At 43.8% G+C, this 21,831-nt stretch overlaps 2 protein-coding genes across 2 annotated transcripts; both read left to right on the top strand.

Moving 5' to 3' along the window:
- The first annotated feature begins 6,908 nt into the window (after nucleotides 1-6,908).
- LOC133926292 (starch synthase 1, chloroplastic/amyloplastic-like) lies at nucleotides 6,909-15,225 on the top strand. The gene is made up of 15 exons (XM_062372145.1): nucleotides 6,909-7,446; nucleotides 8,633-8,988; nucleotides 9,696-9,773; nucleotides 9,859-9,983; nucleotides 11,741-11,822; nucleotides 11,905-12,078; nucleotides 12,184-12,265; nucleotides 12,371-12,462; nucleotides 12,585-12,647; nucleotides 12,725-12,814; nucleotides 13,871-13,995; nucleotides 14,085-14,193; nucleotides 14,275-14,327; nucleotides 14,469-14,508; nucleotides 14,805-15,225. Exons 1-15 carry the CDS (start codon nucleotides 7,134-7,136, stop codon nucleotides 14,961-14,963), a joined length of 1,941 nt encoding a protein of 646 aa, XP_062228129.1. The 5' UTR covers nucleotides 6,909-7,133; the 3' UTR covers nucleotides 14,964-15,225.
- Nucleotides 15,226-16,454: 1,229 nt separating this feature from the next.
- Nucleotides 16,455-18,385, top strand: LOC133925772 (uncharacterized). Its single transcript, XM_062371523.1, has 2 exons — nucleotides 16,455-16,982; nucleotides 17,145-18,385. The coding sequence occupies exons 1-2, from the start codon at nucleotides 16,703-16,705 to the stop codon at nucleotides 18,266-18,268; spliced, it is 1,404 nt and encodes a 467-aa protein (XP_062227507.1). The 5' UTR covers nucleotides 16,455-16,702; the 3' UTR covers nucleotides 18,269-18,385.
- The last annotated feature ends 3,446 nt before the right edge of the window (nucleotides 18,386-21,831 follow it).

Genomic DNA, 21,831 nt, shown 5'->3' with positions numbered 1-21,831 from the left:
AGAGGTCTGAATAGGAGTGGTCAAGAATAATTGTTCAATACGTATGTAATTGATCCCAGCGCTATGATAGGAGGTGGGGTTATGGCCAAGAGTATTGATGAGGGACCAAGTAACAATGTTCCAAACAAGATCCTTCCATAAGCAGTAGATAGAAGTTTACATCTATATGCAGAAAAGGGAGTTCAGCCTTATGCAGAAGCCATTATAAGAGGTCCAAAGCTAGAATTGCAACTATTTGGTGGAGAGCAACCTTTGATCTGGCTGAGGCGCTGTGAGAAGTTTTTTGAAATCACTGGTACACTACATATGCAATGGGTAAATCTAGCCACAAGACATTTTGTTGGAAAGGTAGAGTTGTGGTTTGGGAGTTTAGGAATACCATGGAATTGAATTAACTAGACAAAACTATGTAGGATGGTATTGGATAGATTTTCTGAGTTGGGTACCCATGAGGCTGTTTCTAAGTTCCAGAATCTTCAGCAATTAGGATCTATGAATCAATACATTGATAAATTTGAAGAATGCATGTCATATCTTAAAAGGGATCACCCATATCTTCATGAATCCTTTTTTTTCTGAGCTATTTTATTGGAGGGCTGGAACCATCAATCAAATATCAAGTTACATGCTACCAACCTAGTAGTTTGTTGGAAGCCTTTTGGTACTCAAAGCACCTTGAGCAATCAATGATTGCTAGAAGATTTGTTCCAGCTAGCCAGCCAAATACTGTTGTGAAGAACCATAACAAACTGAATATTTCTAAAGATAGGAACATTCAATCTACTGACAGGGATAAGAATAAGTGTTGGTTCTGTCAGGAACCATGGTCTCCACAACATAACTGCAAGGTGAGGAAAAAATTGATGGCACTGGCACTAGATGAAGGGAATGAATCAGGTGTCTAGGACAAATTAATGGCACTTGCAATGGATGATGAAAAAGGAGATGAAATGGAAAATTTAGATGGGAACTCTCATGAGGCTGGATATATCACTGCTCCTAGTAGTCCACAGGGAGGAAAACAAGAAGAAGAACAAGAGCAGCTGATGCATATATCCCTGAATGATGTCAATGGAACCTCAGATTCTATGACCTTCTCCTTAATTTTGATGATTGGAGATAAGAAAGCTATAGCACTATTAGATACTGGAAGCACAAATTCATTTATGGATTATGAATATGCTTTGAAGAATGGCCTAAAGCTGAATTATATACCCTCCAAGAAAGTAACAGTAGCAGGAGGGGAGGGGACTTGTTACTAATGCAATAGTACCAGATTTGACATATTCAGTTCAAGGTGAGGAGTTCTGCAATACTTTCAGACTTCTTAGGCTCAGAAGTTACAACATAATCCTAGGAGGGGATTGGATTTATAAGCATAGTCCCATTGGACTTGATCTTCAGAAAAAACTGCTTACTATTATCAAGAATGGGCACTACATTACTTTTCCTGACTTCACTACTCCTAACAATCAATATTTTCTCAATGCAAAAAAGTTGTATAAGATGGGCAGGAAGGGAGTCATGGGATATATAATTCATGTGAAGCATATTCAGTACCTGGAGGGAGAAGGTGACATTGCTATACCTAAGGAAGTGGAAGACTTGCTGAAGCACTATCAAGATTTATTTTAAGAACCCAAGGGGTTACCTCCAAAAAAAGCTTGTGACCATGCTATACACTTGAAACCTAGGGTTGATCCACCAAACCTCAGACCAGACAGAGTACCACCGTAGCTATTGTTCCTGACATGTGGGCCTACCGTTTCAGTCATTTTTTTTACAGGTATCATCCACGAGCCTGGAATCGACGGCATCCCAAAGGCCCTTCCTCAATGTAGCTACATTTCCTGACATGTGGGCCTACCATTTCAATCATTTTTTACAGCCATCATCCAATACGAAATGGATGGTAAAAAACCGACGTCCAAAGTTACACATACAGTAAAAAAACTACTCCAGAATCTTTTGCATGTGCTAATCCTAGCCACTGTCGTAGCTAGAAACGACCATCCTCTTGTGCGTGGCTTGTGAAGGGGCACATAACTCGCCATTGACGTGATTGGCAGTTGATGCAGAGGCAGTGAGGGCAAGGCGTCATGGGAAAAGGGGGGGGGGGAGCTGGATGGCACAGGCGTAGAACTCACCAGTGGTGACAAAATGCATAGGCACGCGACACGTAGGCCGCACCAGCACGAAGGCCGACATCACAAAAAACACGCTATCAGAGAAGCCGATGCTCTTCGTTGTTGTCTCACAAACCGCTGATGATCCATATCTGCACCACCACGACCTCCCACAAACATGCTGTCCACCCGGGCCATCGACCCGCACCTCCATCCTGACCCGCGTGCCTCGCCACCGCATAGCCAGGGAGCCGCTTCCTTGAAGAGACCACCGACGAGAGCCCCCTAGATCTAGTGACCCTGGCAGATCGGCAACTCTCTATATTTCGCTCCACCGCGTAGGCGTTGATGACCCTGCTATGGTCGAGGTCACTACAGATCTGGGCTAGCTCCTCACCGACTATAGTGCGGGCTGCCGGCGCTTGGACCCCACCAGGATTCACACGTAGAGGTCATAGCTTCTCCTCCCATGTCATCATCGCCTGCAGTGCACACTACGAGCTCGATGCCACGCCGCCTCACCGGATCCTCTGACTAGAGAAAGAAAGAGAGCAGTGAGGGAGTGAAGGCGGCTACTACAGGAGGGGGAATGGGAAACTGTAACCCTAACCCTTCCCCCACCCGAGCCCTTATATTTCACAACCAAATACTAAGTGGACCGAATGGGCCAAAAGGCCAATTGGGCATGAGCCTAGGTTAACTTGGCCCATTTGGCCACATGACATAGGCCTTCATCTATTTTACAAAAAAACCCTACATTTCTACAAAAATACATACTCAGGCATCGAAATAAGGTAATCATGAGACTTTCTTTGTCAATTTTGCAATAAAGTCCCCTATTTCTCAAAAATTGTCTAATCAGCCACTAAAATATGAAAACGAGGTAGCTTTCGGAACATGTCCCTGGAATTTCAAAAAATAATAAAAGCACCATGTTTGCATAACAAACCTCATATTATCTAAAAAATAAACAGAATCCATATTATTAGGATTAAGTCCATCTCTTACATTACTGAAAAAAAGTTTGTCTGGCATTATCTCCTTTGCTCTGACCAAACACTAAAGTCCCATGGGCACATGTAGGCGCGCCAATCAGCCTAGTCCCTACCTATCTAAACGAGTCCTGAATGGGAGTGGGAGCCAACACAATGAGCATTGCATTGATCTCGGGGCGCTGGCGGGCTATGGTGACAGACTCGTCATGTGATGGCGGCTGATAATGCGTTGGCGAATCGACTCGAGCTCAGCATTAGTTAAGGCTATGTATGCCTTGGACAATGTATTTGAAATTTTGGTTTCCTAGTTTAACTACTTCCTCTGGTAAAAAATACATGACATTTTTTACTTTTTACGGTCTTCGATATGCAACTTTGACCGCTATTTTCTATTAGAATATAGTTATAATATCTAATAAAAATATAATATTATGAAAATATCTTTCAAGACAAACTACACGTATGATTTTTATGTTTAAAAACTAACTATTTTGGAAGCTATTGACGGTCAAAGTTTTAAAAATTTGATTGGATCTTGGCCAAAGTGTCAAGTATTTATGACTAGAGAAAGTATTTGATGTTATTTAATGTATTTACGTATTGAAAAATGCAATTAAGTATAAGTAAAAATGCATTGTGTGTATTTGCAAGCGAGTGGCAATAATGATAAAGATAGGGAGCAACTCCTCCTCAATCGCATGTGAATCTAGAAAATTTCAATCAACAATTGTGAGCCATTGGATTTCCACCACCATCCAAATCGAAATCAACCTCCATGCAAACCTCTGTCTGTGGCATGGCTATAGCTTGCATCTTTGCCATCCTCTAACATCTCCGATGGTGCTCTCGCCACCAGTGGATCCACCAATGCTGGCTGCCGCTCCCCGTTGATTTCGCTCCCTCGCCCTAACTCCCCTCACCGGCGGTCTTCTACCATTGCCGCCAGTGGCACCCCTACCACCCCGCTCATCGCCCGTCGCCAGTGGCGGGCTTAGGATTTTCAACTTGGGTGTAGATACTATATTATATATAGCCACATCTATTCAAATAACCGAGAGGGAGAGGGAGTCAAAGTTCTCACATCATTGTGCGCCGTGTTTGTGGCCGCCGGCGTTGGAGATTCATCAATGGCATCCTCATCAGAACTATCTTTAGATGTTAACCCTACATCAGTTTTATTAGCTCCAAGTTGTACCTGTAGATCATAAAACCTATCCTCCAACTCATCCTCCTTATTACCGGAATTCACACTAGGTTAAGAGGAGAAACTCCCACTCCACATTAACTGGCTAGATGAAAATGACAATTAAAATGCAGATGGCTTTGGTTGATGACAGTAATCCACTTCACAACAATCTTCTTCACAATGTCCTTCTACATTCTTTGCATCGGCATTTAGCAGTATCTCAAGATTTACTCAATTGTGGATGCTCACAATTTGATGGGAATGAAGCCTAAGTCAGCATCAAACAATTGGCCAATTCAAATATCAGAATAAACTACATGTGCAACATGGAACATTAAATGTGATCATGAGCAAGTATAAATGGGCAGATAGAACAAGAATATCTACATCTAACAAAACAAGAGCAAACAGACTAACATTTGATGCAGGATGTTTGGAAGGGAAAAATAAGCAGGGGCAATACTCTTTGTTCAAACACATCTAGCATAGTCCATGCTTATAACTTGTTAGAACTGAATACGTCTCCTTTCAGTTTCATCTATACAAAGTTGATATCTAGTACAGTGCAGCCACATACAAAATGGAAAAACAATATCTGCATAACATCCCTTTAGTTTAGAGTTATACTCTTGTTGCAGCAAACAACAACATCCAACACATACAAACTAAAGTATCAAACAATTGTACTAAAACATTAACAAGGCATCAAAACTTGAATTCTTGACAGGTTCAAAGAACTATTATCAGTAGCTTAGCTTAGAAAGAAAATAAAGTTGGGAAAGATATCTAAAGAAAGACATTACCAGCTCCAGCTGCCTTGCTCGTGCCCGTGGCGCAGCCACCGATGCGCTGCACTGGACCTACCTCTCTCGCGTCCCCAGTGCAGCCGCTGCCGTTGCGCTGCATGTGCCCCTCCGCTTGGTTCGCGCCCTCGCCTGCGCCCGCATTGCACCCTGCTTGGCTCGCGCCACCGCCACCGCCCAGATCCATCTCACAGTCGATGGGGAATAGGGAATGGAGCGTGGGCCATGAGGAATGAGGAATAGGGGGTTTGGGCATGAGCCGTGGGGTGTGGGTGCGTGGCAGTGGGCCGTGCCACCATGGGATTGGTGTTTGTTGCGGCGCTGCGGCTCGGGCCATCATGGCGAGTTGGCAACGTGAACTACTATCTATTGAAGAATTTACCTATTGAATATTGCGTATAGAAAAATTTTTATAAAAATTTAGATGTACACATGCACACCCTTATCCCTTAGTGTGTTGCTACCGCCAGGTTGGTCTCTTCTTTAGCTTCACGGCTTTAACCTAACCTCTCATTGGTAGGCTACTGCAACAGCTGTCGATTGAAATCGCAATGATGCAGAGACATTATCTAAAAGATATACATGGTTGTTTTTCAGTTTTCATGGTTAATATACATTGCGTGTGAAGACAAGTACCCTTTTTTGACTCTTCTTTAGCTCTATTTTGATTGTAAGAATATTTTCTATGAAGTCCGAACTTGTGGCACAATACTTTCGCATAAAAACTGTCAATGTGAAAATAATAGTCATTGTCAGATGAATTATGCTCTATACATATCAGCAAAGTGGCTGGTTAGCTGCAAGTTGAGTTGGCTTCTTAGCTCAACCGGGATGATGTTTGTCGGTGGGACACGCGCAATTATAAGACCAGAGAACTAGCAAGCCTCAGTCAGTGTGCTTTGCTTAGGGTTTGACGTTAACTTTGTTTCTTGTCAAATAGTAGCATATGTTTCCAACAATACTTTCTAATGGTATAACTGTATAAGCAATTGAACTTTCCATCATGTAAATATCCATCAACTAAGATCTAATGAGCAATTTAATCCTCAGCAGTTGGATCACATCTCAATGGTCACCAAACAAGAACAATAACCATTTCGTTCCACCCAGTTTTTTCCCCACTTTATTTCACTCACTTGGGAACTCAAACCCCTAATAATAGAAGTTGGTCCACATGAAACCAAAGTCTATGGTCTCTTCGCTTGTCAGTGTGGTCAACTTTATAATCACTAGGCACCATTAAACTTAGAAGACTGGTCATCGAAAGGGAGCGAGAATAAAGAAGGTTGGGATATGACAATGTCAACCAGTGAAGGACCAAAAGCAAAAAAAATTCATCTTACTAACTTTTTTTTATCTATATCATCTGCGCACATTCTTATATAAAACCTAGGATTTATTTATCTATTAAATATACTGTTTTATTTAGTTTGCGTGAGCCGTGAGGCACTAATGCTAGGACGTCAAATGTAACCAACAATTGTGACACCCTATTGATCAAAAGAACCAGCTCACGAAACACTCAGATGGATACACTCAAAATTCACATAACTAGACTACGTAACCAGTGACAGATCTATCAGGAGGCTGGAGCAAGACCTCTATATCAGACATACTTAGGAGCCCTCCAAATCTCTTTCAACTTTTGGTCATGGAAGATGAAAAGGAGGAAAAAAATAGGATGAGTAAGAGAAAGAAGAAAAATTTGAAGAGGGTGGATGAAAAAGACACGAAAAAGTTGCTCTAAACTTCGTTACCGTGCACGCCCGCCCGTCCGTCCGTTTTGTGTGTGGCTGGCAGGCGGCCTGGCACCACCTCGACTCGGCGCTCCCGACCCCGATCCGTTTTTGCTGTGTGCTTCAAACCAAAACCCCTCGCCTCGGCCTCCCATCACTCGCCACCCCGGGAAGCGCGCCCAAGGCGGCACCGCACGCAGGCTCGACGAGGGGAGACGAGCCTCGCATTTTCTTCGTCCGCGCGATCCCCGCCCCGCCCCGCCCCGGCTGACCGATCCCTTCGCCCCATGTCGACGCCGGCCGTGGGCGCTGCGTGCCTCCTCGCGCGGGCCGCCGCCCCCTCCGCCGCCGGGCCGGTCCCCAGGCGGGGGGCTGATCAGGCGCGCCCGCGGCGGCTCAACCGTGTCCTGCGCCAGCGGTGCGTCGTGGAGCTGAGCAGGGAAGGGCCGGCACCGCGCCCCCTGCCCCCCACGCAGCTGGCCCCGCCGGTCATGCCCGGCCTCCTCGCGCCGCCGCCACCGGAGTCCACGCCAGCGCCAGCCTCGACGCCACTGCCCGTGCCCGACGCCGGAGTGGGGGACCTCCGCCTCCAACCTGAAGGTAAGCGCCTTAGCCAAATACTGTTGATTTTTGTCGATGTATATTCAGACGGCTGCTGGTTTCGTTCAACTTGAAATGCGTCTGAGGAATCGGGTAAAATTTTTAAAGGCGAAGTTGGATTAATTGATCTCTATTAGTCGAATACATTGCATAATTTAGTAGCATGTCAAAAAAAATCGAAGCCCGCATTTGAGCACACCCGTGGCAATTTTAGGGGTCTGTATTGGATCATGGGATGATGGGGGTCAGGGTGGCGTGTCGATGCCTCGATGTGATGTCAGTGCACCGCAGAAGTTTCGGGGTCCGTACACGCGGTTGGATCTGAGCTGGCATATCATAGATATTTAGTAGTCAGGTGCCACATATGTCGTTGGAAGTAGAGCAAAATTGAAAAGTTTGTCTCTTCCTTGGTGGTGTGATTGTAACCCGCGTTGTGAGTAGCTGTACTCCACGTAATATCCTAACAGAACCTTGGGATATCATATCAGTCTGTGGTAAGCTGACTTTGCTGAAGTAACAGTAAAATTATGCAGAGCCCTCTAAGAAACGAAAAGTGGAAGTGAGCCCATTTCGTGAGATCGAAGAGTTGAATGGTCCAGGTTTAGTCACTGGATAGAAACTAGAAAGAACTTAAAGTGCAGAGTGGTATGGAATGCCGATAGCTAGAGATTTAGTCGCAAAAGCGGAAAAGAAACTGAGGATTTATCTTAGGATCCTTGGATTATGAACGTCGTGTCAGTTCCATTTTCTATTGAACGGTCATATGCACCTAGTCGGTCACATCAGTACCTGGACCAATTTGTGCTTACTGCTTTGCCTTTCACTGGACTACTAGTTCCAATTTGATACGAATCTTTCCTTTGGGTACTTGTGGGATATTTATTGATAGGTGTTTGGCCCACCTCGCCCTCTTCTTTGGGCCACTACTCTACTTTGTTTTCTTGTGTATATTAAACACTCTCTCAGACCATAGATTGAGTTATTTTAGGAACCGAGTATCTGGCAGCCTGAACTTTGTCATTTAGCTGAGAACAGAATGTTGGTTGCAGCATTCTTATCATCGGTAGACTTTTCCATGATGTGGCAAGAATACAATCTTCTGATATTTACTTACTTTCTGCTAATATCTTTCCTCTTACCCTGGTCTTAACAAATATACCATATGAATCCTTCATTTCACATACAGAGATTGCTGAGGATTCCATCAACAGCACAGTAGTTGTGACAAGTGAGCAAGATTCTGAGAACCTGGTTGTAAAGGGGCAAGCTCAAGCTGAAGTTACACATAGCATTGTCTTTGTAACTGGCGAGGCTTCTCCTTATGCAAAGTCAGGGGGTCTAGGAGATGTTTGTGGTTCATTGCCTGTTGCTCTTGCTGCTCGTGGTCACCGTGTGATGGTTGTAATCCCAAGATACTTAAATGGGACCAATGATAAAAATTATGCAAATGCACTTAACACCGCGAAGCACATCCGGGTTCCATGCTTTGGCGCAGAACATGAAGTTACCTTTTTCCATGAATATAGAGACAACGTTGATTGGGTGGGTACACCTTATTGTTTTCTGATGAAAAGGAATAACTGCTTACCTTTGTCTGTACTTCCTTTAGTCCTGCAAGTTTCTTGACATGTACATGTTATGATGTTACCTTGGTACTTTCGTGTTATTCGTGTTCTTCAGTATCTTGAACAACATATAGTATTTTGCCAGATTAAAATGAAGAGGGTTACACATTATATATAATATGATTTATCCATGAAGTAGCATGCTTCTGTCTATGGTCCTAAAGTCTATGCATCTGTGCTCTTGCATTTGTATTTGCAACAAACACTTAATATTAAAATGGTGCAAAATCTCAAAGCACAAACTTTTTCTGCGAATTTTGTTTAGAGTAGATAACTATCTTGGCCCGATATCACGAGAATTATGTGATTTAAGCGCATCATCATTGCTCTAAATAGGGTTTGAGGAGTACAATGAATCAAGTCTTGTCCGTCAGATGCAATAGTACTAAGTGAAGATTGCACTAGATGATAAGGATTAACGAACAATGACATGTACAAGATAGCAGGAAACTTTTTTGGTTGGCAGATCATGTTTGTTGATTTCTGCTGTTTGCAGGAGGTCTAGTTGATATATGTCATGTTAAAATATGTGCTTCTTCTAATTGCAACTGGTCATTGCAGAATGCTTATCTGTATTTGGGCTATTTGTTTTTTGGTTTCATGCCAACTGTGCTGTTTGTTTAGGTGTTTGTTGACCATCCCTCATATCACAGACCTGGAAATTTGTATGGAGATAAATTCGGTGCTTTTGGTGATAATCAGGTAAAATAAAGCTTGGTACATTAAGCTCCTATTTATATGGTCTACGTTCTATTACAAAATCGATTGAATGCTCTATATCTTGCAGTTCAGATACACACTCCTTTGCTATGCTGCATGTGAGGCTCCTTTGATCCTTGAATTGGGAGGATATATTTATGGGCAGAATTGCATGTTTGTTGTGAACGATTGGCATGCCAGCCTTGTGCCAGTGTATGTTCATTATCCTCAGAGCTCACGTTTGCAGTGCATGCCATATTACTTTAAAATTCTCTGGTTCTTTTGCCATGTATGTTCTACTGCATCTGTGTATATATTTATGGAGTCTAAGAAAATACTGAAGTAGCAATTCCAAGGAACTTAACAATTCTTTGTCATTGTTAGAATTAACTAATCATATGTGCAGCAAGACAATTTTGTTCAAATAGTTCAACTTTGTAGTCAACTTTCTCTGGTAGTGCTAGTTCTAGCCCATCAGCTACAAATCCTCTGAGCCATCTCTTTTCTTCAAAACAGGAAGACATGGTTTGCACAGCAGTTGCATGTCGTTGCATTGAAGCATGCTGCATGCATTTGATATCTTGTGTGACAAACATTTAGTTTCTAGAGACTGATTTGTGTGGTAATCAATAAAACATGGTCCTTTATGTGGGCTTGACAAATTAGCACAGCACCAAGCATACATAATGAGCAGAATAGTTTAGTAACTGTCTTGCATCGCTTTGTTGTCATACAATCAGCTGTACTACAAGGAATACCTTTGAGCTGTTTTAGGATGTTTCAGCTTTTGCATGTCTTGAATCTTGAAAACTATCCCTTACTGGGTTAAAAGGTAGCCTTTGTTAAGGGTATAATAGTCAAGGGTGTAAGAGCCATCTCCTAGTCTAGGGTTTCCCCCCATCCACCTCTATATATAGTGCCCATTGGGCCTCAATGTAATCATCTTTCATTTGTTCATCTATACAAAGTTAACAAAGTTAGCATGGTACCATGTTAAGATAGTATAGAATGACAAATGATGGATGATTACATTAAGGCCCAATGGGCACTATATATAGAGATGGATGGGGGGAAACCCTAAATTAGGAGATGACTCTTATACCCTTAAGTCCTTAACAACCTTTACCTAGATGTTGATGGGACCAGCTTCGTCAAATACCTATCTGTATTGCTATATCTCAAACAGCACTTTGTAGTTCCGATTGGTTACTTAAGTTCTCTTTTAACTTAATATCTCCCCTTGAAGAATGTTCCTCAATTTTATTATAGATGGCATTTTCTTTTTTTATGTTATAATTCTGGGTACTGCCTAGGTTTTAGTTATGTTACCTTCTATTTGCAATATGTTTATATGGATGCTTGTTTCCACCACAATTTGCTGTTTTGTACTCCCTTCATTTCGAGGTACAAGTCTTGTGTTGTTTCTTTCACAATGTATGTTCATTGAAGAAATCAAAACTGTTAGTATTGCAATATTTCCATTCTCTACCCCCATTTCAATACCGTAAAAAAGGTTAAGTAGTTGTACTATGCCGTATAATAGAGGTATGGTCCAGGGTCATCAATATTTTCTTAGATTTAGTGCCCCATGGTCTTTGTGCATGTTGTGCCTGGACTTATATTGTGAAGTGGAGGGAGTATATAAGTGTAATGGTCAAGAGGGCATGATGTATGTGTCTTAGGACATGTCAGAACAACCTGAGGTTAATGGCTCAGTGAGCTTCATCTCATTGTATATGTCATGAATACTGTTTTGGCTGCTCAGATGATACTTCTTTCTTTTGACATATGTTACATGGCTAGCTGCTTCATGTCAGCTAGCTGTATCACTTGTCTAGTGCAATTTTAGATGTGTCACTCTTTGTTTCTGCTGTTTTCCCTTTTATTTTTCCCTTCCTTTGGTTTCATGGAATGCTAAATTAGTTTTCATTATGTAAGCAATCCTTCTTAACCTCATCTTGTCTGTTCAGCCTTCTTGCTGCAAAATATAGGCCATATGGTGTTTATAAAGACTCCCGCAGCATTCTTGTAATACATAATTTAGCACATCAGGTTTGAGCCTATCATTTTGCACTATCTATACATAGTTTGTCAAGACAGTTCACACATACCATATGTTCTTTCATTGTTCTAGGGTGTGGAGGCTGCAAGTACATATCCTGACCTGGGGTTGTCACCTGAGTGGTATGGAGCTCTAGAGTGGGTATTCCCTGAATGGGCAAGGAGGCATGCCCTTGACAAGGGTGAGGCAGTTAATTTTTTGAAAGGTGCAGTTGTGACAGCAGATCGGATCGTGACCGTCAGTAAGGTGATATTACATATAACATTTTTGCTTCAATTTTCTATATGAGATGTTCTTCCTTCAATTTGGGTGTTGCTTTCCTCCACTCATCATTTAATATTTCATTTCCAGGGTTATTCATGGGAGGTCACAACTGTGGAAGGTGGACAAGGCCTCGATGAGCTTTTAAGCTCCAGGAAGAGTGTATTAAATGGTAGCTATATTCATGCTTTGTTATCTTGTTTTGTTCTTCAACTGCTTTATGGAAACAACTGAGCAGGATGATAAGAATTAATTCAATCTGCCTCTGTACACGCAGGAATTGTAAATGGAATTGACATCAATGATTGGAACCCTGCCACGGACAAGTGTATCCCTTGTCATTATTCTGTTGATGACCTCTCTGGAAAGGTGTGATGACAGTTCTCTAAAGCATGTGTATATCCATTGGGATGAGTGCCTCCTATGTTTTTTCTTTGCTTCTAATGATCCTCTCACTTACCAATCTTTTGTGGTCTGGCATTGTTGTTTAGGTCAAATGTAAAGCTGAATTGCAGAAGGAGCTGGGTTTACCTATAAGGCCCGATGTTCCTCTGGTTAGATACCAATGCTTTAGAAATCATTTTTCATATAAAAAAAATATGGTGGACTGATTTATCTACTTGATTTACAGATTGGCTTTATTGGAAGATTGGATTATCAGAAAGGCATTGATCTCATTAAACTAATCATTCCAGATCTCATGCGGGAAGACATTCAATTTGTAAGTCCTGATCCCTTTTGGTGATCCTAAGCTGGAAATTGAGTCAAACTGTCATGTAGGGGAAAAGGTTCAGGAGGAGGAGAAATGGAGAACTGGTGAGGGGCACCGGCAGCTGCAGCTGCGCCCAACACGATTTGGAGACAGTACTTATCTTTAGGAATCAGCAAAGAGTCTGAGCTGTGTTAGCTATTGAACGACATGTTAGAATTCAGAGTAATGTCTGTAGTTTTAGACTTTTAGTCCCAAGTTAACATAGTTAGCACTTGGCAGGCTTCCTTGACAATACCTCTAGCTAAAGAAAGAGTGCTAGGCAGCAAAGTACTGGATTAAGCAATAAATCAACCTAGTTCTCTCATATATTCTCTCTTCCACACACACCTTTGGTTCTCTCTTCATTCCTCAATGCTGACCGTTGTGCGGCTTCGTTGCCACGCACATCCAAGATGCAACTCTGTGCTTGTGGAACCTCTTGCCTCACACCACACTGTGTTACAGTCTCTACGAGGGCTTGACACAAGTGTGCAGATACATGGGGCATTATTGTACTACACATCAAGCTTGGTAGCATGAAAAGTTACAAATATAAGTTGCAGTTATTACTTTCAAGTTTCAACTAGAATATCTTACAGGGGGAAGCAAAATTAAACTGGTATTTGAGATGCAAGTCTAACACTGTTTAGAAAAATACATCTGCAAGTTTTTGGAGGATTTGCTTAACTTTCCTAATATCCTTGTGCTGAATTGCTTTCTTTACGTCCAGCCCTTATCCTTTCTTTCTTTGGCCTCCAAAATGCTCCTTTCCTGGATACCAAATAACATCTTATTGCACACATGCGTGCGCGTACACCCAAAAGGCCAAATTTGTTTAACATTATCTCACTTGTAGCAATGAGACGGTACTAGAGCTATGCCCTTATCCTTCACGCGAGTACGTTGCTTTTTTGACCTTTAACTGAAGACTGACAAAGGGTAGCGTGTGTAGTGGATTTAGAAGTTTCTAATCCTACAACTAGAGTCAGCTGGCCAATGATACCTTTTTATTCTTATTAATTGCAGGTCATGCTTGGATCTGGTAACCCAGATTTTGAAGCCTGGATGAGATCGACAGAGTCAAACTTCAGGGATAAATTTCGTGGATGGGTTGGTTTTAGTGTTCCAGTTTCCCACAGGATAACTGCAGGGTATGCAAACAGCCCATTGCTAAGAACACACTTGTCATCTTATAAATACATTATATATTTGAAATATTGATATCTCCCTTTTTGCACAGCTGCGATATATTGTTAATGCCATCCAGATTCGAACCTTGTGGTCTCAATCAGCTATATGCTATGCGGTATGGTACAGTTCCCGTTGTTCATGGAACTGGCGGACTCAGAGTAAGACAATTATCCTATAATGGCCTTCTTATGTCAGTACAAAGGAGAAATGTTTGTTCACCTATTTTGTTTGTTGAACAGGATACAGTGGAGAACTTCAACCCTTTTGGTGATAAGGGAGAGCAGGGTACAGGGTAAATACTGTTCCGTTTTAGCCTATTTGCAGTTCCATTTTTTTGCTGGAATCAATTGAATGCTCACAATGATTCTGTAGCTTGGTCCATTCATCACTGAACTCCTGATCATTTATGTTGCACTCCATAAATATTTTACAGGTGGGCGTTTGCACCCCTAACAACGGAAAACATGCTGTGGGTAAGTTTCTATTAAACTCGAATCCAGCGTTAGGATTTTGGTCATAGTATATCCTTGGTCATATGTACCAACATCGTTGAACTCACTTTGTGTTGACATCAACAACTAAAGGGAATATAGGGAGTTTAGCACCCTGGGTTCCTGGATCAGTCCGTTTACTGTTTTACCAGAATGCAGTGACAAACTAAATCAATATTTTTTTGGATCCAGCAATAAAACAAAACCACTACCATACAGTACTATGGGGAATAAGCATTCCATACTTGGGATTTTGACCTTATATTGATGCTTTGCAGACATTGCGAACTGCAATTTCAACATACAGGGAACACAAGTCTTCCTGGGAAGGACTAATGAAGCGGGGTATGTCAAAAGACTTCACATGGGACCATGCCGCCGAACAGTATGAACAGATCTTCCAATGGGCCTTCATAGATAAACCTTATATCATGTAAAAGGATCACAAGTGGCCTCTCTTCGAAGATCTTCGGTTCTTCATCCTTACACAAACAGAAGGATGAGTGAAAAAAAAAACCTGTACATTACATGGAAGCGGACCAGCTATAGGCTCCATTGTTAAGGTTAGCCTTATGGTGCCTGCTGCTTTGCTGGTTTGTCTCGAAGGACTGACGAATGACTATTTTGAAGAATAGGAAGAGGATGCTGGAAGCGGTTTAATGGTACATAAGAAATCAACTGGATTTAGTTTCAGTTACACCACTACATGTTTCACCAAGTTTGTTGCCTATGTTGTTGTCCATTGCCCTTGGGCTAATAACTTTTGATCCATTAGCGAACTATTCGTCGTTTTTCTTGATGAACCGCGTGACGAAAGGGTGTCGTCTGGTGTGCTGCCCATTTGCTAGAGATGGTTACTGCTTATGGTACATCTTGGGTAGCAAGAGTGCCTCTCTGTATCTTCCTCTCAAGTCCAAGGCTTAGCTACGGTTGATACCGAAGATTCTTCTAAAGCGCAAAGCCATGCGTCAGGGCAGGTGTGCTTTGTGTCCGCAGGCACGGGCTTGCATGTTTCAGTCCGTTGCTTTATCCTTGGCGTGACCACCTCTGTTCCTCTTCCTCAGTAGTAGCCTTGGGACTTGGGAGCAAGGGCATGGCCTGCAACAAGCATGAGATGAGAGCCTTCAGTGCACCATGCCTGATTGCCTAGAGGCCTAGTCCGGTGGGAAAACTTGCAGGTCCTTCATTCCGGACTGGAACATCAGTTAGGGATCGATCCTTGATTGCTGTGTTTGCCCAACCTGGATGCCTTAACCACCGATTAAATGTTAACGAATACCTTGAAAAGAAGAAAGAGTATTGCCGGAATCTAAATTCGGCCGATTCGCATGTGGGGTTATGGAAAAATAGGAGACCAGTACTGTTGGTGTTTTCTGAGATTCGTGCACATGAAAGGTTAGGATAAAACATGGCAGCCGCGTGCACGAGTGGCTAAACCAGGTTCATGAGGACATGCTTTGGAGCCATCTGATCGTGCTACCCAGGGGCGGAGCTATGTGAGGGCCATGGCCCCTCCTCAAAATTGCTAATCTTTAGAGAAATTATTGAGCAGCCGACTTAATTAGCTAGTTAAATATGGAAACGATCACCCTTTACTAATACAATTCATCCTCTTTTAAGTGCTGACCAGTTCTTAATCCGTAGTCAAGCTGTGCTACGGTGCACCTTTGTGGCATCATCGGACGGCTCCTAGATCCCAATTCCACCGGGAATTTTTTACATGGTTTTGTGCACATATGATTCATCAGAGCCATTTATTTGTATTAAGATTCGTGCGAGAAGGAGTCACGATATAGATGAGAAAAATATAATGATAGATAACTATTAGATGGGAGGAATAGGCGGCAGAGATAAGCATATGCATGCTTGCGGTGTTTGCATTTCTCTCCATTCGTACGGACGGTCCCATGGAAAATTCTTCAAGAGCTCGTGCCGAGGCCTGCCCTGTTTTAAATTCTTATTTCCCCTCCATGTCACGTTAGCTCCCTCTAAGCACGCCAAGAAAGGAATTACTCTCCACCTGGAAAAATGGCATCGTCGTCGTGTCCTCTGCAAACGACTATAAAACCCCATCCCACCAAGATTAACCATCGATCGCCCGGACCAAAGCAAAACGAGCACAAAAAACGCGCGCTCGCTCGCGGCAGCAGAAGCACGATCCACCTCCACAAGCGGCATGGCGCCACCGTACGAGGCGATGCTGAAGTCGATGGCGTACGAGCGGATGCGCAAGGAGCACCCCTCGGAGTTCGCGCCGGCGAAAGTCTTCTTCACGCACGACGCGCGCAGCGCGCTCGACCGGCGCAACAGCTTCCGGGTGAAGGCCGCGCTCGTCTACGAGGCCATCATGGGCCACCATTTCGATGACGACATGCTGCGCGCCAACAGGCTGCTCCTGGCCCTCGCCAAGGCTTGCCATTTCAGCATCCATTCACCAGCCGATGATGCCGGCCGCGGTACTTTCTGCCAAGAGCTATATCTTCTTTTCTTGCGCTATATCTTGTTGAAGTATAAGTATATTGCTTGTCTTTTCTCGTTAGCTTAGACTTTTAGATAAATTGTCTAGTGCATGCAACTCAATATATTGTTTGCAAAATTCCAATCTCTCTCTTTCTCAGCCACAGTTGTAGAAGGAGACGCTCCAGAGGCTGGGGAAGCTGCAATAAGTGCTAATCCAGACACCGAAGGGAGCACCCCGGCGGAGGAGAAAGCGGAGCTCACCGACGAAGGCTGGGATGAGACGCACAAGCGGGTGGTCGACAGCATCTTCATCGTCGTCGGCTTCCTCCCGATGCTCATGAAGGCGATCGGCAAGAATAACGTGGACCGCGAGGGAGTCGACGAGAGCTTCAAGTCGCGGCACATGCAGGACATCGTCACGGATGTGATCAAGCTCGAGAACCAGCTCCCCCTGAATGACCTGCTCGACGTGGCCGGCGTCATCGAGGGAGTGATCAAAGAGACCGTCGGCCGCGAGGAGTTCAAGGACGTCAAAGACTCCATCAACGGCGAGTACAAGCTGCCCTTCACCAAAGATAGCTTCGGCGACGTGATCCACGGTTTCTGCTGGTACTACTCGCCGTTCTTCACGAAGAAGGCGCCGGCTCCAAAGGGCGGGCGGTTCAAGGACGTGGCGAAGGATCCCAAGATGGCCTTGCGCACGCTCCTGGATTGCCTGCACCAAAGTGCGGTGCCAGCGCCGAGGCAGGGCACTAGCGCCACCGGCAGGCCGTCCCGCATGCCGGCAGCGAGGGCGCTCCGGCGGTCGGGGGTCCGGCTCCAGGCCTCCGAGAACGGCATCGCCAAGGTCGAGTTCAAGGAGGAGTCGACGACGCTGTGGCTGCCGGCGCTGGTGTACGACTTCAAGTTGGCCACGGTGGTCCGGAACCTCCTGGCGCAGGAGTACGAGGAGCAGAGCAAGCCCGTGACGCGCTACTTCCAGATGATGAACGAGCTCATCGAGGGCGCCGCCGATGTCCGGGTCCTCCGCCGCGCCGGCGTCGTCCGCGGCGGGTCCAGGGGCGCGCAGGAGGTGCACGAGCTGATCAAGAAGATCGACGGGCACGCCACGTACCCGTCGGTGTACATGGCCATAGACCAGGAGATCGAGAAGGTGGGGCAGCACCACGACAAGAGGATGAAGAACTTCTTCGTTCGCCACCGCCCCGGCGTGATCTGGGCCTCGTCGGTGGCCGTCTTCTCAGTGATGGCCGTAGTGGCCGCGAGGAAGAAGCGGGGGTGAAGGGATGAACGAATCAGCAGCGCCTAAAGGTGGTGTCACAAAGAATATCGTTATGTGTATGTACATATGTGTAACTTGATTTGTTGCGATGCCTATCATGATATATACGTACTTACGAGTTACTACCATGGATTAAAGTTTCGGCGGAATTTTAGCAAAATTTTACGAATTTTAAAGAATTTAAAGTGAAAGAAAATATCTAATTTTAGAATTTTCTTTCACTGACATATAAAATCCACATAGCTGATGACATAATCAAAATTTTGACGTTTCACCAACTATTTACTTACCCGTGCATTATAACGGGAGCCAAATTTTTAATAATGTAACATAGTTGTATTGTTATTTTGTCATAGGGGTGACTTAGGTGTCTACCTACAACTGAGTTAGACCAATAACTTATTATCAAATAGGTACTTGTCTATGTGTTGCAACGAGAACTAAATTTTTTAATGATATAACATAGTTGTATTATTACTTTGTTATGGGGATGACTTAGGTGTCTACCTACAACTGAGCTGAGCCAATAACTTATTATCAAATAATTACTTATATGTACGTTGCAACATGAGTCAATTTTTTTTAATGATATAGCATAGTTACGTTGTATTGTTACTTTGTTATAGGGATGGCTTAGTGTCTATCTACAGCTGAGCTGACAAATAACTTATTATCAAATTGTGGTGTCATCTTGGGCTTTATGTTAACTATTAGAAAGTTAGACCAAACCAAGATCGTCGGAAATAAAAACTAAGGACAACATACTTGAGCTCTTCAATGCAAGTGAGTTACTATTAGCATGCAAATTAACTGTAGAGGCATCGAGGATTTTTCTCTGAAAATATGTTCGTAAGAATAACGGGATTATCTTCGTGATCTAGGAATCAAACAAGAAACGAGACACACGCGATGTATACATGTTCGGATCCTTGATTTGAGTAATACCCTACATCCTATATGATTGATGATGTATCTGTATTCACTCGAGTACTAGTAATGTGTCTAGATCTATTACAAGGAGTGGATGTGATCTAAACTAGACTAATGATGAAGACGTCGAGTATCTCCTGTGACTCTAGTGCTTACATCGAGTTGTAGATGAGTTGTGTCCCTTCAGAAAGAGAGCCTCCCTTCGAGGGTCTAGGTCTCCACCTTATATAGGGGTCTTATACCGCTTTCTATCTCGCCGCAATCAATAGAAAATCCTTCATCTTGTCCACCAAGAAAGATCAGATAAATCTGATTGGGATGCTAGTTATTCTCGAGTTATGTAATCAATCAAGACCTATGAGCCTACTAGATCTCCGAGAGTATCATGTACCACAGATTCAGTTACGTAATATCTGGAGTTGTTAAGCATGCACACGGCATACCACAGATTCAGATCATGATGGATGCTTTGATTGCGAGGGATAGATGTCGATGGCCCCATCTCTTGTTCCCTAACGGATAATTCTATTATTAAGGAGTAGAGATATGGTCATTCGCACCCATGGGGATGCAAACAGGTACATGGGGGTGTTCCTTAGCCCCTCGTCTCCGTCTCCCCACGGTGTCATGCAACCATGATATATGAAGGTTCTATGTATATAGCATACGAGGTTCATAGTTTTTAGAGTAACTTGTGTAGTCAATAAAATATTATGTGATATGGTGAACTACACTTTATCCTATTCCAATGTGTCGTGACCAATCGATACCAATTTTATTGTGACAAATTATTGTTGTGTTGATAAATCATGCTACCCTATTGTCATTGAGCTACTTGTAAATGGGATTGTGTAACCTATCGGGTACCCATTCCCCATATGAGTATGGGAATGGAGAAAAATTGAGTCTATAGGGTTGGGATGGGGTGGGGTATTTTCCTCCAAATGAGAAAGAGGATATTCTCCACTCCCCATTGAGGAATAGACATGTTTTCATCCCTAGTTATAGTGTTGTGTTGTCCGAGGTAGAAGAGATTTATTTGGCCAGTTGTTACTCTAGATAACCGTACGACGTCCAAGTAAGTAAAAAAAGATTACTGAAACTAGTTGCATGCATGTGCGTTGCAATGGCTGAATATTTTTACGCTATAATATGTGTTGTCATCATTTTAATAGTGGTAATAGTTAGAAATTTAGACGTAAAACTTACAAGTGATGCAATATGTCCTTTGTGACATGAAATATACAATGATAAAGTCAAGAGTTATATGCATCAATTCATGGCTAGAGTCTTTCTAAATATCTAGAATATCATTTTGCTTTGTTAGCAAAAAGAAAAGGGTCAATTGATATAAACATTACCGTTGATGGTGTTGGTTATGTCTTTCAATGGAGTGTGAGCCTAGGTTCATTTCGAAGATACCATCTATGAGGAAAACACCAAATAAGACCAACACCACCACCTCATGTATTAAAAAAACAAATAGCAAAGTTCAGCTAAAGCTACATGTTGAAAAAAAACAATAAGAAGCAAGGGTAAAAGAAAATAGTAGATTTTTTTTTTTTTTTGCTCACCTCTTGAGCACAGACAGTCTATTAAGGACTTCATATATGTGCAAGTGAATTGCCGCCCTAGCTCCTTAACAACTTTGTTGACTTCAAGTGCAAACATATCTGAATATCCATGTTAGAATATTATAATGTAAATCTAGAGTTCTTAGTGTTTTCTTTAAGAGGATGGCGAGACACAACACCTCTCAGAAAATTTCTCAACATTCCTCCCATTCCATATTTTCCCATATTCAACATACAACCAAATAGGAGTATATCATAGTTAGTTGATACAGGAAAAGAATTCAAGCTTTATCTAAAGTGCTCATGTAATCAGTTGCCACGAGAAATGAATGACCACAGAACGTGCTTAGTCAAGGATAACTGCGAAGTCCTCCTGTAGTCAAGTGGCATGCCGACTCCTTTTAGACCACGTGAAAATGCCTCTACAGTCCGGAACTTAACAGGTAATTGTCTCATTTTAGCAACTGTGCATGTTCGGTTCACGTTTGTGACGCCCGTTTTCCTTGTCGCGGCCCAGCCCAGCAGTCGCCCGCTTCCAGCCCAGCCCACCCCGTCCGCGCGCCGCTGCCCAGTGGGACCCGCCCGTCAGCTCTATCGTCTCCGCCGCGCCCCGCAGCCCCGCGCGCCGTATCCGAACCGAACCCGCAGCTGCCGCGCGCCGAGTCCGATTTCGTCGCGCCGTCCGCCCTACGCGCTGCGCCCCGCAACAACCCGCGCCTGCCTCGCCTATATAACCCAGCAGCGCCGCCTTTTCTCCCTGCACACGCGCAAAAACCCGAGGAAGCCGAGCGCCATAGCCGCCGTCGCCGAGCCATCCGCCGCGCCAAGTCCTCCCCGCCGCGTCCGAGCTCGCCGCCAGCTTCGCAGTAGCGGGAGGAACTCGTTTTGCTGCTCGCCGAAGTCTCTCCGCCGTCGGAACCGAGTTCTCCCCGCTCGCCGGTAAGCGCCGCCGCCCTTCATCGTCGCTAGCTTCGCCCGATGGTCCCCGCGGTCAGCTAACCCCCCCTCCGGCACTGCATGCCCCCCAGGAAGCTTCCCCGCCCGTCGGATTCGCCTCTC

Source organism: Phragmites australis, chromosome 8 (genome assembly GCF_958298935.1).
Source record: "Phragmites australis chromosome 8, lpPhrAust1.1, whole genome shotgun sequence".
In the NCBI taxonomy this organism is placed as follows: Eukaryota; Viridiplantae; Streptophyta; class Magnoliopsida; order Poales; family Poaceae; genus Phragmites; species Phragmites australis.
Note: the sequence above shows the minus strand (reverse complement) of the source record. Positions and strands in the feature narration are given on the sequence as shown.

Bases quoted from the DNA above. Each gene is read 5' to 3' on its own strand.
- LOC133925772 (XM_062371523.1), top strand. From the start codon at position 16,703: ATGGCGCCACCGTACGAGGCGATGCTGAAGTCGATGGCGTACGAGCGG. The intron at 16,983-17,144 runs GTACTTTCTGCC...TCTCTTTCTCAG, and splicing joins AGCCGATGATGCCGGCCGCG to CCACAGTTGTAGAAGGAGAC.
- LOC133926292 (XM_062372145.1), top strand. From the start codon at position 7,134: ATGTCGACGCCGGCCGTGGGCGCTGCGTGCCTCCTCGCGCGGGCCGCC. The intron at 11,823-11,904 runs GTTTGAGCCTAT...TCATTGTTCTAG, and splicing joins TACATAATTTAGCACATCAG to GGTGTGGAGGCTGCAAGTAC. The intron at 12,463-12,584 runs GTGTGATGACAG...ATTGTTGTTTAG, and splicing joins TTGATGACCTCTCTGGAAAG to GTCAAATGTAAAGCTGAATT.